This window comes from Macaca nemestrina, chromosome 7 (genome assembly GCF_043159975.1).
Source record: "Macaca nemestrina isolate mMacNem1 chromosome 7, mMacNem.hap1, whole genome shotgun sequence".
NCBI classification, from domain to species: Eukaryota; Metazoa; Chordata; class Mammalia; order Primates; family Cercopithecidae; genus Macaca; species Macaca nemestrina.
Genome location: NC_092131.1, coordinates 150783901 through 150804455, shown reverse-complemented (window position 1 = coordinate 150804455; position 20555 = coordinate 150783901). Strand labels below are relative to the sequence as shown.

The 20555-nt window shown below is 47.1% G+C and overlaps 1 protein-coding gene across 2 annotated transcripts in view; it reads left to right on the top strand.

Annotated features, from left to right (window-relative positions):
- The window catches only part of LOC105490371 (gliomedin), a 70632-nt gene that overhangs the window by 38379 nt on the left and 11698 nt on the right, over positions 1-20555 (top strand). For both annotated transcript variants that reach the window (XM_011755898.3, XM_011755902.3), the window contains exons 2-5: positions 1225-1276; positions 7240-7257; positions 7590-7697; positions 18739-18885. In XM_011755898.3, the coding sequence (XP_011754200.1) occupies positions 1225-1276; positions 7240-7257; positions 7590-7697; positions 18739-18885 (325 nt within the window). The remainder of the gene's footprint in view (positions 1-1224; positions 1277-7239; positions 7258-7589; positions 7698-18738; positions 18886-20555) is intronic.

Here is a 20555-nt window from a genome sequence, read left to right as displayed (position 1 = left end):
AGGAGAATGGCGTAAACCCGGGAGGCGGAGCTTGCAGTGAGCTGAGATCGCGCCACTGCACTCCAGCCTGGGCGACAGAGCGAGACTCCATCTCAAAAAAAAAAAAAAAAAAAAGATTTAAAATGGCTCACCTGTATAGGACACTTACCATAAGTGGAGCTACAGGACTGGGGTTGCTCTGGGTGAGTCAGTGAGTGAGTGGTGGGGGAATGTGGAGGCCCAGGAAATGGCTGTGTACCACTGCAGATTCTATAAACACTGTACACTTAGGCTACACCAAATTTATTTTAAAATATTTTTCTTTCTTCAACAAATTAACCTTAGCTTATTGTGACATGTTTACTTTATAAAATTTTAATTTCTGTTACCTTTTGACTCGTAATAACACTTAAAACACAAACACATTGTACAGATCTACAAAAACACTTTATATCCTTATTATGTAAGCTTTTTTTCTATTTTTAAAATTTAAAATTTTTTTGTTTGTTTTGTTTTTTCACTTTTTAAGCTTTTTTGTTAAAAATGAAGACACAAACTCACACGTTAGCTGAGGCCCACACAGGGTCAGGATCACCAATATCACTGGGTTCCACCTCCACATCTTGTCCCACTGGAGGGTCTCCAGGGGCAATAACAGGCATGGGGCTGTCATCTCCTGTGAGAACAGTGCCTTCTGGAATACCTCCTGAAGACCTGCCTGAGGCTGTTTTACAGTTAACTTTTTTCTTCTAAGTAGAAGGAGTACACTCTAAAATAACAATACAAAATATGGTGAAGTCAAGATGTCAGCTGGAAACTTTTTAAAAAGATTTTGAAAAGTATAACATAGTAAATGCATAAAGCAGTAATAGTCACATGTTATCAAGTATTATGTACCATATGTAATTGTACGTGTTATGCTTTTTATAATCTGCAGTGTGGTAGCTTTGTTTATACCAGCATCACCACAAACACGAAGTCACGCATTGCACCAAGACATTATCCCGTGACTAGACAAATAAGGTTTTCAGCTCCATTGTAATCTTACGAAATCACCATTGTATACGATTCATTGTTGACTGCAACATCACTAGGTGGGATATCACTGCGTTTTGCTTGAAGTTCCACGAGTTCTCCTAAAGTTACTTGGTGACTTTTTATTATTGCTTTCTGCTCATCTGAATAAAGGGTGAGCCCAGGGCCTGCTGCCCACTGTCTGCTCTGATGACCCTCTCTCCCCTGCAGATTCGAGTGATGGTGGACCTGTGCAACAGCACCAAGGGCATCTGCCTCACAGGTAGGCCGGCCGCTGAGCAGAGCCGCTCACACGCGCCACCGAAGGCCCGTGGTAGAATGAACACCTAGGGACACTTTGTGTTATAAAAATACATGTTGGTTTACTTTTACCAGATGTTTTTAATGAGTTGAAAACCCATTGCAATATGATTATGAAAAATAATATTTTCAGTATTGCCATAGAAATATAGCCATGGAAAATAACTAGGACTTGGGTAATTAGAAACGTGTGGTACCTTGAACCAGAGCCATAGATGTTTTTCTTATTCCCATTAGTTTTTAAAAGGGGGGAAAAAGGAAGGGAAAAGACCTTGCTAATTGATACAGTTCTTTTATCAGAAGTACTTATTGGCCAGATTGGCCAGGTGTCGTGGCCCAAACTGTACGTTGTGGAGTGCTACAGCAGTCCCCTCTGACTGTAAAACATGACCATGAGACCTGAAGCCACCTGAAGCTTTTGCTGGATCTCTCAGTTGATGGTCCCAGTCTCTGGGGAGGCCGGGCTAGAGCTTCTCAGGTTTGAGAAACCCTGCACAGTTTGCATCATGTCGTAGGAAGCCTAGCCTTTTTCCACAGTACTTCCCCCACCTCCCTCTCGTTACCTGCCTTGTATTAGGAGTGCAATGTGAGTTGGCTGAGTGAATAAACCTGTGGGTATATGAGTGTGTGAACGGAGGTGAGATGGTAAGAAAGAAACTTCCCTCAGGAACCCCAAATCCAAGTCTGACTCTCGTTCACTTATTTTGGCCTCAGAGAGAAAAACTATAATCCTGTGGCTTCTTGGGAAATGCTAATTGAATAACTCAAGTCATATTCCGGCCCTCACTGAAAATTAAAGATCTTCAGAACAGCTTGGTCCTTTATTCTGAAACTCTTGTAGCTTAAGCATCTTTCTTCCATCTCTGGAAGTCCCTTTTCAGAGTTACATGCGACAGTAATGAGTGCTAGAGAAATGGATGGATGGAATTACAGGCACAAAAGCCTGTTGAGAGGCACAGGAAAAGCCTCTTCCTTTTTTATTTTTTTTAATAGTGATAGACCTGAGAGCCAGGCTGTACAGTGAATGCACGGGACGGAGCTATTGAGACCACTTAGGAGAGATTGGCAGGGAGTAGGGGATGACATCCGTGCTGGAAGTGGGTTGAGTAGGTTTTCTTTAGCACTTTGAAAAGCTTTTCAAAAGACAGCACCTTCTCCTTTCATGCCAGCTTGAAATTGGGCCTCCTTTTACACAGAAAGTTCTTCAATTAAAATTAGATGTGAAAAGTACAAGTTGCAAAGTGAGAGGATGCTTTGGGATAGACCATGAGGTCCGGACTGGGGGCAGGGTAGTGGGCAGGAGGCTGAGTGACAGGACCCAGGAACGAACTGGGTAGCTTCAGAGGGTGGACAGAGAGCACTGGTCTTGAGCCCTAAGAGGATGCCTGGCAGGAAGACGTGCCATAGCAGAACCTGGGCTTGGGGACTGGGAACAAGATTTATCGTTCCACTGGATTCATCTTTGAAAAAGCAGGTACTCATAACTTGAGGCTAGTCCAGCTGTGACCAGGTAACCTGGCTCCCATCCCTCTTCCTTGCCCAGCTGTTGCTGCTATGCTGCTATGGCAGTCAGGACAGATGCTATGTGATTTTGTGCAACCTTTAACATCTCAGGTGGATTGTGAGGGTAATCCCCTAGCTAGAGAAATTAGTTATTTTTGCTAGTACAGAGTTTGTCAAACAACACATGCTTTTCTGAATGCATCTTACTCTGGAGCCCAGATTTCCTTGGGAACCCAGAAGCATATCTTCTGGGAGAGCAGGTGTCTTGAAGAAGCCGTGTTATTGGGTTATTCTTCACTCACTGCATCCTCTTCATGTGCATCTGTTGGAAAACATCTAAATCATCACGTTACTGAACTGCATATTGGGGCAGAAGCACTACACATTCTCCTTGCAGCCAAGTGACCCTAACCCAGTTATGATACGTGTCACTACTCTCTCATTCTGTACCTAGGCAAATATCAATCATGGATCAATGCTGCTGAGCACAGCCTCACAGCATTCTTTTCTGCTGTTCCAGAAAGCCAGCGCTAATTGACTAGAACTGCACTTCTCTCTGCAGACTGATTTGTTTTTGGTGTTCATGGCCATCACAGGCCTCAAGTTTACATAACTAGGGGCATTGTGGGCCAATTTTAGATTTCAAGGGAAAAAAAAATATCTAAGTGGCTCAGCTCTTATCAAGCATCCACCCAATTTTAATCGATTCTGGTTAGGAGTGTGGGATGGGTACAGTTAGCATGAGCTACATAATCTGTAGGGCCCAGTACAAAATGAAAATGCAGGGTTTCTTCTCCAAAAGAAGCAGGAAAAAGGCTTTCTTCTTTCTTCCACAGTCTTGACCTGTTTTGGTGTGAGTTTTTATCTGCTACCTAATGTCATACTCCGCGAAGCATGGAATACTTATAGGGCAAGTACAGACCCAGGGGTCTTGCCTTGTGACTCAGGCATGCAGGGCACCACTCAGCCCCACCTTTCCTGCACTTATACCCCAGCCCCTACCAGGGTGGAAGGTGGCAGAAGTTACTGATGGGGCAAGGAGTACAGAGAGTACAAAGAGTACATCATGGGGCAAGGGAGCAGGTGGCATGTCCTAGGAAGGTGGTGGGAGGTGAGACCCCACCAAGCCCTCTGTGCATACTTTATTGACCCGTTGGACTTCACTTACAAAACACAAATTCAAAGACAAGATCACTGGGAATTTCTAGATGGCGACCGCAGAGCATTAAGCCCACACCTGAAGCCCCCTTGTGAGGTGAAACCCTATGCACCTGCGTGGGTGGCAGGCCCCGGACACCAGCCTTGCATGCACTGTTAGCATGAACATGGATGTCTGCTCACATTCCTCGAGGATGTGCTATTCAAGAAAGGGAGAAGGGTCAGGAGCTGAGAAACAGTTTTCTAAACACCCAGTTGGCAAACATCATGACATTTGACATTATTTGACACATGTAGGAGCTCTTCCAGATGTCAGGCCCCTGGAGAGCTGGGCTGGTATTCTGAGAGGACGGGGGGCATCCTGCCATCACCATAGCTCCCTATGCCTCAGCACATTTTATGTCTGCCTGGACTGCTGAGCTCTCTGGGGCTGTCTTCCTTTCTCTTCTGAAATTCTTTCCTCATCTAGCTGTGGGGCATTAGACCTGCTGGATTTCCTCCTCCACGTGTCTTCTGACAGCTCTCTCTTTCCTGGTGCCTCTTCTCTCACTTGCCTCTCCTCAGGTGGGGTGTGGCCCTCCCGCTCTTCCATCCCCAATTCTAGCCCAGACTTTTTACTTTTGCCTTAAGACTAGTAGCTCTGAACCTTTTTAGGGTCAAGAACCCCTCTAAGGATCTGCTGATGGTGACTGATTCTTTTCCCGGAAAATTTTCACACCACATCAGAGGGCCCATGTCCAGATGCATTCCAGTCGCCTATGATGCTTGGTAAAAATGCAGATTCTTGGGCCTCTAAATCTAAACTGAATTAGGAACCCCAGATGGGGCCTGGGTATCTGCATTTTAATAGGCATTGCAGGCAATTCTGTGGATTCATATGAGAAGAACTCTATCCACAGGGCGTCAGTGGAGCTCTTGCAGGACACCCTAATCTAATCACCATAGTTAAAGCCTTGGCCACGGTTAATATGTCCTGAATATACAGCTTCAGCCGGGAGCTCTCACCAACAGTACTGATGCATGGGCATGGTTATCAGACTGTCGTGGGAACTCTTGAAACCTACTGTGTACAGGCAAGTCTTGTGTCTTACAGTCAAATTATTCCTTCCACCAATCTCTGTATCCGAATTTGGCTCCCTCTGTCATCAGGAACGATGATTAATTGATTTCCTCTGACCTCTGTTAACTGGACACATCACCCCCTTCCCAGTACGTGTGCGCCATCTGGTGGTAAAGTCATGGAGACACAGGCTCTACTGAACCTAGAGGATGTGGTGCCGTCTTAGCCAGCCATTTTTGCCCTGAGTAGGGCTGTTATGTATTGAAAGCATATCCTCAAACACCTATTTATCCCAAGAGTCCCTACGCCAGTCAAAATAGCCTCTATCTATCTGTATTGCTGGCCCCCTGTTATCTGAAAGTCCTCCTCCTTTGTCTCCTACCCAATCAGATGTGGATTCTTGCTCATTCTGCTGAAATACCTCTTGAATGTCTAGCTTTCTCTACAATTCTACAGTCAGCTCATTTATACACAACCTTGTCACCGAGTTTAACTACAAAGATCCCCTAGGGTTTTTTTTTCTGCAATGCCCATCCTCCATGTCTCTCTTCCTGTGTCTGTGTCACTGTCTCTCTCGTCTTGTTGCACCTAGTTCTATCCGTCTTCCAGCTACAAAGAGGCTATCAAACCCACACTGCTTTCACAGCATCATCCCCCTGCCTAAGAACCTCCCATGGCTCCCTCCTGCCTCACAGATACCATCTACACCTCCCGGCTTGACATTCAAGTGCTTCTGCCACCCACCATACACAGGTCCTTCTTCAGCCTCATCTCTACACACTTGACCAGTCCTCTAACTTCCTCCCACCCTGAATCTTATGAGTCCCCACCTCTGTACCTGTACTCCTGGTGGCCCCTTCATGGAAATGTCAGACCTCATCTGCTGCCATCTTAAGTCCCATTTCTTCAATGTCATGGCTCCAGGATCATCATCTTGAGATGCCTTCTCAGACCACTGCATGCCCAGACTTCCCCAGTACCCTTTGTCAGGGGTATGGGAGTGAACACTTCACTGTAGCTCTCTCATACTGCATTATGATTTCAAAGAGTCCATCTTCCCCACATAGACTGTGAACACAACAGATACAGGGACCAGGATTTCTTGGTGGAGTTTGATGCACGTAGTAACTGCTTAGTTAATGCTTGTTTTGTGAATGGTCACAGGCTTAGATTTATAGAAAGACCTCGCCATTCCAATATTGGTAATCATTATATGTGGTCTAAAGAGGTGGGTGGATCACGAGGTCAGGACATCAAGACCATCCTGGCTAACACGGTGAAACTCTGTCTCTACTAAAAATACAAAAAAAAAAAAAAAAAAATTAGCCGGGTGTGGTGGCGGGTGCCTATAGTCCCAGCTACTTGGAACGCTGAGGCAGAAGAATGGTGAGAACCCAGGAGGCGGAGCTTGCAGTGAGCCGAGATGGCGCCAATGCACTCCAGCCTGGGCGACAGAGTGAGACTCCGTCTCCAAAAAAAAAAAAAACAAAAGGAATTCAACTGCTCATGTTACAACCTCATTAGCTTGTCTGAGTACTCAAATAGAATAGTTGACAATAAGACACCCCTATTTGTGGGAGCAAAATCAATTTGGATTCATCTGAACCCCTTAGATCCTTGGGTAATTACATGCTAAGGAAGGTATGTGTTACCTGATCTGGGCTCTCAATTTTCCTCAGGCTAGTTCATATAACAAAAGAGAAATCTAGCCAGACAGCTTTCACTCCCGACTCCCCCCAGTGGCTCAGATGAGACAAGCTAGCTAGATGAGAACACTTGGAGGCCTCCTGGGACAGCCAAATCTCAGCCCCACAATGACAGCACCATCATTTGCTAACCCCCTGTGCTAGGGCTGCATTCATGGCCACCAGTATTGTTACTGGCCCTCCGTTTATTAGGTTGACTGCTTGAGAGATGACTAATTTAGGAATCTACAGTGAGGACAGCTCAGAAGTTAATCTTGGTTCCTTGAAACAAGCAAATGTGGTTTGATTGGCAAATGGGTCTTTGTTGAATTGCTTTAAAGGAAGGGTCTTTTGGCCAAATATAATGAGTTCTAAATACAAGGTGTAGAATCCGTTGCTTAGGGTCAGTAGATAATTAGGAGATTTGAAGGTCGGGGGTGATCTTTGTTTTCTGGGTTCGATGCTGGTTTCTCTTTCTTCCACCCATGGTTTCTCATTTAAATTTTTTTTCTGTTGTAGGACCTCCTGGACCACCAGGTAAGAGCCCTTGGACTTTTCTAGTTTAAGGGGAGGCTGTGGGTGGCCAGACCCCTAGGATCTCTCTGATGGGACAGATGAGGGGAGGGCAAGAGCCTGGAGGCAGTCCTGCTGTGTGTCTCCTTCTTTGTGCCCCTCACCTGAGGCTCCTCCATCACCATTCCCCTACTTGGCACTGCTTTTGCCAGAGAAGGAAGGGAAGAAGTGGGAGAGGATGTGGAAAAGGTATTGATGCCTGCTCAGTTTCATCGGTAAAGGAAATTACAGTAACTTCAGTGAAGAATGTTTTTTGTTGTTGTTGTTAACGTCCCTGTTTCCGTGTTTTGATGCAGGACCTCCAGGAGCTGGCGGGTTGCCAGGACACAATGGATTGGATGGACAGCCTGGTCCTCAGGGCCCAAAAGGAGAAAAAGGAGCAAATGGAAAAAGAGGAAAAATGGGTATTTTTGGCAACTCTTCTAATTAATTTCCCTGTTGTTTATCTCCATGATTGCATTTGGGTTGACTAAAGCTGTGTGCAGCAGGGGTAAGGTGCTTCATCTCTGCACAGTGTAAGACCGGTTTAACTCTTACCTAGAAGCCATTGTGTTCTGGGATACCAAGCGTATACTTCTGGGTCCCACCTTGACAGATGTTTATTTCAAACTGGAGAAGCCGTCTCCTGGGAACTGACTCCCTTCTGCAGACGGGAGGTGGAAGGAGCAGGAGCCCACAGCCCTGGGAGGGGCACTCTGTGGGCCGTGTGACAGCTGGTGCTGGCACATGCTCTTTCGAGCCTCAGCTCCTGCCTTGCCCTCTATTGCCTCCGCCTGCCCAGCGAATCTGTGTTTGGTTGAAAATCAATGAATTGATGTTGGCCCCTGGTAAAGTTTTCTTGGCTAGAGGAATAGCTCAAACTGCTTGAGTGGAAAGGCAGCATCCCAGCGTCCCTGAGGCCGGCACTCAGGTCAAAGGGTCTCCTCTTCAGGGGCTACAGGATAACTACGAAGATATGGCTGGCATCTCGGAGGAGCTTCCTGTGCCCTGTTACAAGCAGGGCCGTGCCACCACTGGAGCAAAGACCCAGAAGCACCAAGGCATCAGATGTGCCCAGGGAGCAGTAAGAAGCAGGGGCTGGTGCAGGGCCTGGCAGGAGGCTGGGGCACAGAGGGGAAGATTCTGAAGGGCTCTGAGCCCCAGTCCTGGGATCCCCAGGGCAGATCCACCTGAAGAAAGCTAGCACATGGTGTGTTGGGAGCTCAAAGACCAGAGGGTAAAAAACGACTCAGGAGGCTCCTATGAAGGCCTGGCTCTCAGCCACCCGTCAAGGCCACTGCTGAGAGGGGAGGGAGGTTGTTTTCGGCCAGAGACTCCACTGCACCGTCTCATTTTCAACCTCTTGGCTCTGCTACCCAAACTCACTTGGACTTGCCCTGGACTAGAAGAAACGGTAGAAACTTCTTCCAGACAGCAATTACTCCTTTGGTCACCTCCACTCTTATTCTCATTAGCAATTGAAGTAAGGGCCAGTGGAGAGGGAAAAATTGTCGAGCACCTCTGCCACTTGGCAGTGCCTACCTGCTTGTGTTCCAGAGGGCAGCTTCAGAGAAAATGGGCACACACCGTCCAAGCCAGCTCAGTTCTCAGAAGGCCAGCAATTACCATTGGAATTACCGAGCAGGAATGGATCGTTCGTATAGGATAATAATTATAATTATACATGAGCATCGCTGTAGAATAATGATGCCTATTAGCTTATCCCAGGAAGACTCCAAAAATGTGATTCAGTCCTGAGGCCTCGGCAATGGGCATGATGAGGGCAGGCTCAGGGGCAGGAGGGCACCCTGCTAGAGCTGGGTGTGGGGCACGTAGGAAAGGGGTGCTTTTCAAAAAGGCTTGAGACAGATCCCTGGCCTTGAGGATGTGCTTTGCATGCAGTCTGCAGCCCAGGGAGTACAGAAAAGAAAAAGTGCATTCATTTATGGAGCACATATTTGTGTGGCAGGTACCATTCTAGATGCTGGAGATTCAGAAATAAGCTCCCCTCCTCCACCTTCATGAGGCTTACATTCTAGTTGGGAGAGATGGATAGTAAATAAGATAAACAAAATATACAGTCTGGTCCATGGTGATAAATGGTAAGGAGAAAAAATATCATAGAAAGGGGTAGGAAGTTTAAGTGGGGTTAGAGGCAGTACATTTAGATTGGGAGGCCAGTAAGACCTCCCTAAGAAGGAGCCTTTGAGCAAATACCAGGAGGAGGTAAAAGAGAGTCTCGGGTTTCTGGGGCAGAGGGCTCTGGGCAGAGCGTGTAAGTCACCAGGGTACCTGGACAGTTTGAGGATCAGCAAGGAGGCCAGGGCAGCTGGACAGAAGGGATGAGTGGCTAACCTAGTCTAGTTGAGATCAGAGAGGTAATCAGGCCAAACCAGGTCAGCCCTGGGCATTTCGAGAACTGTAGTTTGTACTCAGAGCAAAACAGGGAGGATGTGAAGTGGAACAGTGCTATGCCTGACATATGGATGAGAGGCTGGCCCGACAGCTGTGCTGAGAGGCTATAGGAGGGAAGGGAAGAGGCTGGAGCAGAGGACAGCAGCAGAGAAGGGAGAAGGTGTTGGATCCTGTTTGTCACTGGAGGGTGACCCCAATCCTTGGTTTGTGGGAGATCTCATAGGAACTACAGCAAAGACCCCCTTCTTTACAGCAGTACCCCAGAGAGTAAGGCTTCTGGGGGTCGGTAGCGTTAGACCGTGAAGCCTCCACTCATACTGAGGGTGGAAGTTGAGTCCCCGAGGCCTCCACAAGGAGTCCATTGTCCCAGGCCAGGGGAAGTGGGAGACTAGCCACCAAAGGCTATCTGAAGAACCCAGCTCGATGGGGTCACTCACTTCATGGGCCAGCTCAGGCTGCAGAGCAAGAGCCACACTGTCCTGTTAACCCTGCTGAGGCCCCAAGGCTGCACTTTCCCTCCTCACCCACTCCTGAGCCCTGGGACAGATTCCCTTCCTACCCAGCATTTGCAGGAAACGGATAGGGAGGAGGGTCCAGAGGCAGCAGGGCCACTGAGGGGAACAGGGTTCCTTCTGAGGGCCATGAGAAGCCCCAGAGGGTTGTCAGGTGGGAGAGACTGATGGGATCAGATCTGCCTCTCTAAATGCCACTGTGGCTGCTGCGTGGAGAGCGCACTGGAACCGGCAGGCGAGTGAGCCAGCGTAGAGGCAGGGAGATGGCCTCCGTAGGCGGCGGACAGTGGGCAGGGGTGGAAAGACCCACAGGGGTAAGTGATATTTAGGAGTGAAGCCAGCAGTTCCCAGTGGACAGTAGATACAGGGAGTTAGGGGGTCAGGGAGGCACCAAGACTGACTCTGAGGTTGCTGTCATGCTCGACTGGATGGATGGATGAGCTGCTCGGGCCTGAGGCGGGCAGCCCCGCATTCAACTCAGATCTAAAGGAACAATTGTGGACTCCGCCTGGGATGTGCTGAGTTTCAGATGCCCTGAGGTATCCAGGAGGAGGTGGGACGGTGGCCTTGGAAAACAGGTCTGTAGTCGGAGGAGGTCTGGGGTGAGAGATATATATCAGAGAGTCATCGAGGCACCTGGGCGTGTGGGCAGGGGGTGAGGTCACTTAGGGAGAGAGCCTGGCAGGAGAGGAGGGGCTGGGTTTCATCCCTGAGAAGCTCCAACCTCAAGTGACCAAGTAGAAGGGGACGAGTCAGCGAAGGGGACGAGTCAGCAAAGGAGACTGAGCAGGGGACTGAGCAGCAAGAGGAGCACCAGGAGAGGGTGGGGACATTCATCAACAAATACTTATTCAACAGATGTCGAGTGCTGTTGGGGAACCACAAAAGACACAGACACTGTTCTGGAACTTTCCATCTTTGGTGGAGAGGCCAATATCCATAGTCGACAGTCACATCCACCTACCATCTCAACATGAGACGTGTGTTTGAAGGGAAGAACGAGGTGCTCCGAGGTACAGTGATAGAGAGAGGGAGGGCAGGGAGGTAACAGCTTTGGCCAGACATGAAGGGAGGGCCCGGCGCACACAGAGGGTGGGGTCACACAGTCAGGCGAGGTTGGAGGCTGGCCCCAGGCCTTTCCAGACCTTTGGATAAGCAGCCAGCTCCCAAGAGGGCCCTGCAGGTCCTCACGTGGGTATGCAACCTGCCAGGCCATTGCTGTGACTGTAGAGAAGGAAGGACTGTCATTTAAACTGAGAGTTAAAGGATCATTCATGGTTTGCCAGGCAGGGGTGGGGTAGGAGAGGTGTGGGAGTGCATTCCACAAAGAGGGAACAAGTGTTGTTTCGAAGAAAAGGAAAAAAGGCCTGGGTTCCACAGAGTTAGGGACCCAGTTAGGGTGGGGTGTGCCTTCTAGCAACAACCTTCGGAACCGTAATACGCAGCCAGCATTTACCGCCAGACACTCCACTAAGGTCTCCGTACACTCAACTCATCTAGTCCTCACAACAACCAGGGGCATGAATACTTTCATTAGCCATATTTTTTCCAGATGGAGATACTTTTGTCTTTCTCAAACAGGCCAAGCCCACCCTTGCCCCAGGACCTTAGCACGAGTACCGCCAGGGACCCAGAGTAGATTGGGGTGGGACTAGGGCATAGTGGCCTGTGCCCACTGCCCAGAATGCCCTCTCCCTGACTTCCCCTGTCTTCCCATGGTGCAGGTCTTAGCTCAGATGTCATCTCGTGTATATCATCATCCCTGGCCTCTGTGTCTAGCCCCTGTCTCACCTACTCTGTCACATCCCCTGCTCTTTTGAAATATTGACCTCTTCCTGAAATCACCCCATGGTGATTATTTGTTGCTGCACTGTGGGTCTGACTCCCCAAGTGGAATCAATCCAAATTATTGATCTTTCTCTGAAATCGACCCATGGTGATTATTTGCTATTGCGCTAATGGTATGACCTCCCAAGTGGGATCAATTAAAATATTGATCCCTCCCTGAAATCATCCCCTGGTGATTATTCGCTGTTGTGCTAATGGTCTGACTCCCCAATCGGAATCAATCGAAATATCCCTCCCTGAAATCACCCCATGGGGATTATTTGCTGTTGTGCTGATGGGCTGACTCCCCAAGCAGAATGTGAGGCCTGTCAGAGCTTGGCCATGTCTGTCTTGCTTAGTTCCTACCTTCAGTGCCTGGAACACACAGCCAGGGAGCTCAATAAATTCACTGTTGAATTATTGGATATAACTTGTGTAATGTCAAAAGCTAAAAAGTGAAGGAGGCAGGACTTGAATCCAGGTTTCTCTGACTTCTGGACCCCTGCTCTTAACCACAGTGACACTCAACTTCCGTGCTCAAGGGGCTTGGGCCCTGTTGTGAGAGCAGGGTTACGGGAGGTGCCGAAGAGCAGGAGCAAACAGGAAGGAAGCCTGGGCCTTGAGTGCTGGTGCAGTTAATGATTGAGAATATAGGGTTTCAGACACCCTCCAACCTGAGCTTCAAGGCTGAGTCTTCCTGGGAGGGCTGGGAGCCTTCCAGCCCTTCAGAGAGGCCTGCAGGACACTGTTGAGAACACACAGTTCAATGAGTATAACCTGCCAGTCAGAGACGGTTGATTTTGTCCCTCTTGTTCCCTGCCTTCAAGGCAGAGGGGAACAGTGGAAGGAGTTCTAGGAGCTCTTGCCTTTATCCCTTACTGGCCCTGAGGCCCTGGGCAAGTCACTCCAAGATGAGGCCTTGACCTCCTCATCTGTAGCCAGAAGAGGTTGGGTTATGACAACTCTAATATGGTTTCTGGTTTTAAATAGTCCACTATAGTGTTTGTCAGTGAAGGCAGGGACTATGTTTTATAGATTTTATTATTCATCGCATCTCTTAGCTAGGGCCCAGCTAAGACCCAATAAATAATTGATGAATGAAGAATGAATGAATGCATGAATGAGAAGACTAGAACATCATGTCTGTATATAAGGGCTTACAATCCAGTTGAAAGAGAAGATACATCGTGCAACAGCAGGTACTCGGTAACTACTAATTCTGGTTGGAAGACTGCTTTATACTTCACAGCAGGCAGTACTGCCAGAAGAAAAAGCCAAACTCCCCTGTGCAGAAGATGAGCAAATAGGACCCTGTGTAGAGGATGGATTGTGCAGTAGAACTAAGCACAAAGCACAAGAGAGAAAAGAGGGATCAGCACCTTGGAAATAAGTAGAGGAGCGGTGGGAAAGGCTGGGGAATGGGGCCCAGTCCCAAGACACGAATAAGAAGGAAAGCTTTCATTTCTGGTTTTTTTTTTTTGTTTTGTTTTGTTTTTTAAAATGAGAATTTGATTTTTAGAGAAGATACTGCAGCAGCATTAACCGCAGGGAGAGAACAGAAAGGCCTAGGCTCACAGGTTATGAGGCCATCCCTGGGTACAAGTGGGGACCCTGGCTAGATTGGGGTAGGACTAGAGGGTAATGGCCTTCAAAGTAAGGTCGGGGGGTTCAGCTCCACATACGCAGGAGGCAACCAGGAGCCATTATAAGACTACCCTGATGAAGCCAGAGTTTAAGCTCTGTAGCCTAACGGTTGCTTCCAGGAGATTGACACATCAAAGCTTCTCAGGTTCTGACCTTAGAAAAGCTAAGAATGATGGTGGAATAGCTCAGAGCCAGAGCTGGAGCCAGATGATTTGTGTCCCGGCTCTTCCGCTTACAAGCGGTATGCCCCTGGGCAAGTTATCACTTTGTGCCACAATTTCCTTATTTGTAAAATGGGAACAATAATAATATTAACCTCATAGTGTTATTAGGAAGATTAAATGAGTTAATATATACAAAGTGCTTAGAAGAGGGCTTGTCACATTGTAAGTGCTATACTGGGGTTAGCTATTATTGTTGTTTTCAAAAGTGGGGAAGGAGAAACTTTATTTTAAACCAAAAGGAAATCTAAGTGGAAGTGTTCTGTATTCATTTGGAAACACCAACCTAGATCTGAAGAAAAAGGTCAGAACTGAAAGAAACCTAAATGTTGTCAACTGTGCAACCAGCATCTTCTATGAAGTCTGACGTTCCATTGCCTCAAAAGCAGTTTCTTTCCTTCCAGCTGCCTCTCATTTTCTCACTTAAGAGTTAATGCTGCAGTATCTTCTCTAAAAGTCAAATTCTTATAAAAACAGAAATGAAAGCCCTCCTCCATATTCGTGTCTCGGGACTGGGTTTTGTGTGACACCCTCTCGCCCCTTTCCCCCGCCTTAGCAACAGATGATACTGCTGAAAATAAAACATCCTCCCTCACCCCATGTTGTGAAGATGAGAGCTGACCTCAGTCTCGAGATACCACACAACTCCAAACCCGAATGCTGATGAAACTGTTTTGAGTGGGCGACACCAGAGAAAAACAGTAGAGAGCCACTCCTCGCACAAGTTAGGCAGGCAGAGTCTGGCCTTTCTTCTCTGGCAGAATGTGCCGACTCAAAGCCAGCCAGGGGTCCACATCACATAGTGTCATAGTGTCACTTTGCACAGCTGGCATCCCTGACCTTCCCTGGGACAGGGCAGGGAAGAAAATGCCACACACAGGTTCCTGATGGTGAATCATGATTAGGTGGTATTTAATTTCTGACATACCACGGCGAAAGCACAGCCAGGGCAATTTTACCAACAAAGACGAGGGGATGCTTTGTCAGAGCTATGGTGGACAAGAGGGCAAAGGCAGACTCTATGCAGACAAAATGTCCCCCAACCCTTTCTTAATGAAAGCTATAAAATGATCATGCATTTCCCAACTAGAGTCAAAATGCAGCCTCAAGCAAAGGCCTTGAATAGCTTTAAATACCTGCCCCTGTGGGGGGCGCGTTACAACAGCTGCCCTCTATTTCACATATGGCCTTTCTAAGAAAGAAAAGACAAGACATAAGAGGAAGAAAGAAAAGAAAGGAAGGGGAAATAAGATGATGATGCAGAAGGCTGTTTGTGACTAGAATAAATGCCTGAAGAATATATCCCTGCAGTAACCAGCAGATACCATTTCCCTGAGCACTGCTAAATCTGGGTCACGTGAAACCTTTCGAAGGTGTCAGTTACACTTGGTGCATTGTGCGGGCTGGACTCTATGGCAATGCCCTGTCTTTTGTCTCCTTCAGATGATGTGCCAAATTGCCTATTTAAAACACTAACAAAAGAATGTCTTCTCACACAGAGGGCCTGGCAGAAGGGCTCTTCTCAAGTGAGTGAACCACTTTCCACCCAGATGTCCCGATGACTGAGGGCTGGGAGGAGCCAGTGCAATGGGTTTTTGGTGCTATCGTGAGGGAGGTATTACGAGCCATGACCCCTCAAAGAGGCATAATTTGACCCCTATATCACTGAATCCATGGCAGAGCCACCGCTGACAATGGAGGGATCCCCTGCTCCTCTTCACATCCTCTTCTACTGTGCTCCCCCAGCTCCACTGGACAGGCAGCCGCCGTCCAAGCTTACCACTGGTAGTGGTGAGGACCCTGGGACTTCTGACTCCCAGCTGTAGCTGAATTTCATGGTTTTCACTAAGATTTTTTTTTTATTGGTTGGTTGAAATCTAGCAATTTTTTTTTATTCACTACAGTTTTCTTCTAACAGTGATCAACACTTTGAGGCTTTGTCATGCACTGCTGTCGTCCTTAGAATAGTCTGCGGACACTTCCCTGAATATGGAATATGAGCATGAATATGGAAGAGCAGAAACCATTTTGAATATTTATTACTGCTCTGGGGTAAATGAAAGGTGCTAAGAGCTCTAGGTTTATTTTTAGGGTAGGGGTCCCCAACCCCTGGACCCATATCAGTCCATGACCTGTTAGGAACTGGGCCGTACAGCAGGAGGTGAGCGGCGGATGATTGAGCGAAGCTTCACCTGTATTTACAGCCACTCTCCAGTGCTCACATTACTGCCTGAGCTCCCTTCAGATCAGCAGCAGCATTAGATTCTCATAGGAGTACAAACCCTATTGAGAATCTAATGCCTGGTGATCTGTCACTGTCTCCCATCACCCCGAGATGGGACTGTCTAGTTGCATGAAAACAAGCTCAGGGCTCCCAGTAATTCTACATTATAGTGAGTTGTATAATTATTTTGTTATATATTACAATGTAATAATAGAAATAAAATTCATAATAAACGTAATACATTTGAATCATCCCAAAACTATCCCTCCCCACACCCCGGTCTATGGAAAAATTGTCTTCCACGAAACTAGAATCTGGTGCCAAAAAGGTTGGGAATCGCTGTTTTAGGGAATAATTAATCTGGTGGCAATGCAGGGCATTTGGATATGAACTGTGGGGTATTGTGAGATGCTCACTTCCCCATCACTGAAATCTCTGCCACTTGGGCAATACCTCTGTTAAGCAATATCTCCAAGGGGCGGTTGTTAAAATGAGCACATATTATCTGAGATAGGGTATCATGGTAATTGATCCATATCTGGCAATAACAGTACAATATTACATAATAACTTCCCCTCTCAAGGACCCTGTATAACTGTATACTCAAGAGTTCTAGTAGCCTTTTTATAGATTCCTTGAGATTTTCTACGTAAACAATCATGACATCTGCAAACAGTCTTCATCCTTTTCAATCTGTACGCCTTTGAGTTATTTTTCCTTGCATTATTGCACTGGCTAGGACCTCCAGTAGGATGTTAAATTAAAGTGATGAGATTAGATAGCATCACCTTCTTTCTGATATTAGGGAGAAAACATTCAGTCTTTCACCATTAAGGATGATGTTAGCTGTAGGTTTTTTTGTAAATGCCCTTTTCCAGACTGAGGAAGTTCTCTTCTATTCCCAGTTTGTTGACAAATCAAGAATGGGTGTTGAATTGTATCAAATGCCTTTTCTATATCCTTGAGATGATCATATACTTTTTCTTGCTTAAATTGCTAATACGCTGAGTTAAATGAACTGAATGATTCAAATTTTGGACTCTCAGCAGGCACAGAGTCAGGCAGTTAAATCACTGGCAGATAGGTTTGATCCTTTAGAAACTTGTGTTGAAACTTTGTAATGATGGGGTCCACCACAGCCTTTAACCTGGGGCTAATTTAGCCCCACTACTAAAACTAGACTTTTTCAAGGACTCTACCCAGTATTTCAGTATTTGATGAGATTTCTCCATGTTGGCCGTGGGAATGAGAAATTTTTGCTGTGTGAGCCCTGAGAATTTTATAGCGAACAGTGTGTGAGTTCCTTTCCCAGCCCTCTGGAATTCCCTCATGTGTGGAAGTCATCCCTCAGTCACAGGTTCAAGAGAGCCCTCTGCAGATCCACAGGGCTCTCTCACACAGCTGTCGTCTTTCTGCTCTTCTATCTTGCAAATTCTAGCCATCTCCATCTCCCCAAACTCTGGTTTTTGGCCCCTCAACTTAGTGAGATTGACAGGCTATTTGAGATCCTCCTCCCTGTGCCACTAGGAACTACCTCCCAGCAGTGAACTGGGACAATCCAAGGGTGCTTTCACTGCTCAGGGTTCAAGGCTGACACAAGCTGTTACTTAGACCTTGACTGGTTTCTAGCAATGTAGGGAGGACAGCAATTCCGGTAGTCATAGCTCCCTGTGAACAGAGGCAGAAATTTCACCCACTACCTTTTGTTCACCATCCCTATTAATGGTTGTCCTAAAGCAACTTTACCTGTTTTCCTATTGTGATTGAAAGTATTTTGCATTGGAATGTCACAGAAAAGGGCACTGGAGATGGAATCAGAGGTGCTTTGCTGCTCTGACTTGGCAGCATCTGTTATAACCACTGTAGGCCTTAGTTTCAACATCTATAAAATGAGAGTAAGGATGACTGCCAAGCCTACCACTCCAATATGTTGTTAGGAATAAACTAAATAATGTGTTTAACACTCACTATTATGGCAGCAGACACACGCCTCTGAGCATCATGGTTGCAGACTTCTCATTAGGCCTTCCTTACCTTCTTTCCACTGTTGCTGTCATCGCACCCTCTTGCGGTTCACTCCTCTCTCCAACCTGTTGGCTCAGCCAAATTTCTCTAAAAATAATCCAGCAGTCCAGGAGTAAGTGGCTCACACCTGTAATCCCAGCACTTTGGGAGGCCGAGGCAGGCGGATCACCTGAGGTCAGTTCAAGACCAGTCTGGTCAGCATGGCGAAACCCTGTCTCTATTTAAAATACAAAAATCAGATGGGTGTGGTGGCTCACGCCTATAATCCCAGCTACTTGGGAGGCTGAGGCAGGAGAATTGCTTGAACCCAGGAGGCAGAGGTTGCATTGAGCCGAGATCGTGCTATTGCACACCAGCCTGGGTGACAGAGCCAGACTCCGTCTCAAAAAATAAATAAATAAATAATCCAGCAAAGCCACCTGGAAATGCTGTTCTTTAACGAACGTATGGTCACACTACTGCTCTAAAACAGTTATGAAAAGCTGTGTGTTTGGTGTATAAAACTGCTTCCCTGGAAAGCACAAAGTATAATAATATAAAGTGGTATGCCAGAACTTTTTGCACCATAGGCTAACATGTCATTTGCTTTTTTGGTCAGGGATACCTGGAGCTGCAGGAAATCCAGGGGAAAGGGGAGAAAAGGGAGACCATGGTGAACTGGGCCTGCAGGGAAATGAGGGCCCACCAGGGCAGAAGGGAGAAAAGGGTGACAAAGGAGATGTGTCCAACGATGTGCTCCTGGCAGGTAAGAGGGGTGCGCTCTGGCTCTCTTTGAGGGCTTGTGTGCCCAGAGAACTTCCTGGCTTCGAACACCAGGGCTGCTCCTGTGTCTTTTCTCCTTTATGGCCTTATGTGGCCATCTGTTTTGCAGCATGTTTTGGAGTTCTATGCTTTCAAAGAGGAGAAACCTGAGCATGTTACTCCATGTGGCAAGACCAGATCTGGGTTCTAAGCATACATGGTTCAGGTAATTGGGTCTAAAAACCACAGTTGACTTGAATGGAATAAAGGAAGTTTTCTTTTCCAAGATATATTGAAATCCAGCACAATCCAGAATAAGACAAGTAAGCAGGCAACTTACGACACCTCAGAGGACAACTGACAGGAAGCACAAGCATTTGCTTCACTGATGAGGTCGAGCCATCCTCAGGCCCTGATCCTAATGGCCTTTTTACATATAATTAGGGCAAAATATTGTTGTGCCAAGCCCTGATCAACCTCAGTAGGGATGGCAACAGATTCAAGAAACTAAAGAAGAAATCCAGGGCCAGCAAATGTGACACGGAGCTTTACTGGAGGCTTCGTACAGAGGAGAGAGTCCAGTGGTGGCGGACTGGACAGGAGAACCAACTTAGCACAAAAACAACCCAGGGGCAGTGGGCTGGATGAGCCAACCGCCTTACCTGCAGCCCAGGGGCAGTGGACTGAGCAGGAAAACTGCAGCCACTTGCAAACAGCATGCAATTTACCTGGCATTTTCACTTAACACCTGTACTAGTCTGTTCTCACATTACTATAAATTACCTGAGACTGGGTAATCTATATATTTTTAAAAAGGTTTATTGGCTCATAGTTCTGCAGGCTATACAAGAGGCATGATGCTGGCATCTGCGCGGCTTCTGGAGAGGCCTCAGGAAACTTGTAATCATGGCAGAAGGTGAAGGGAGAGCCGGCACATCACATGGCGAGAGCAGGAGTGAGAGAGAGAGTGAGAGTGGGGTGGGAAGTGCCACACACTTTTAAATGACCACATCTCGCAATAACTCACTTATTACCAAGGAGATGACCCAAGCCATTCATGAGGGATCTGCCTCCACAATCCAAACACCTCCCACAGACCCCACCTCCAACACTGGGGATTACAATTCAACATGAGATTTGCGTGGGATATCCACACCACATCAACACCCTCCCCTTAACCACCTCCACCTGGCAACCTTCACTTAACCCAAAACTCAGGGCCTCAATTGCCTGCACGGCCCCTCTTCCATGAGATGGGCCAGGGGTTCAGATGTTCCTCAAAACAAGGAACAAAGCTCTGGGTTGGCAACTCCCAGATTCCCTAGCTCTGAGCACACATTCAGATGCATCTGCCATCCAGGGTCATTCTAAGGATACACTTCAGTTATTGCCATCAGGGGCGTTTCCCCTACAAATACAGTGGCTGCTTTTCCAGCCCAGGGTAAAAGCAGATAGTTGGTGTTTGTGGGAGAAGAGGGTAAGGGGCAGAAAGTCACAAAGCAATAGCACAGGGGAAAGAGCAGGTAACAGCTGACTCTCATGGAGGAGCAGGAGGCAGAAGAATTTTTAAAGCACAGTACCTTGGAGATCATCTATATGATAAAAATATAACATGTAAATATAACTATGTAGTCAATACAGATTTATCAAATACTAGAGAACACCATTTCTGAA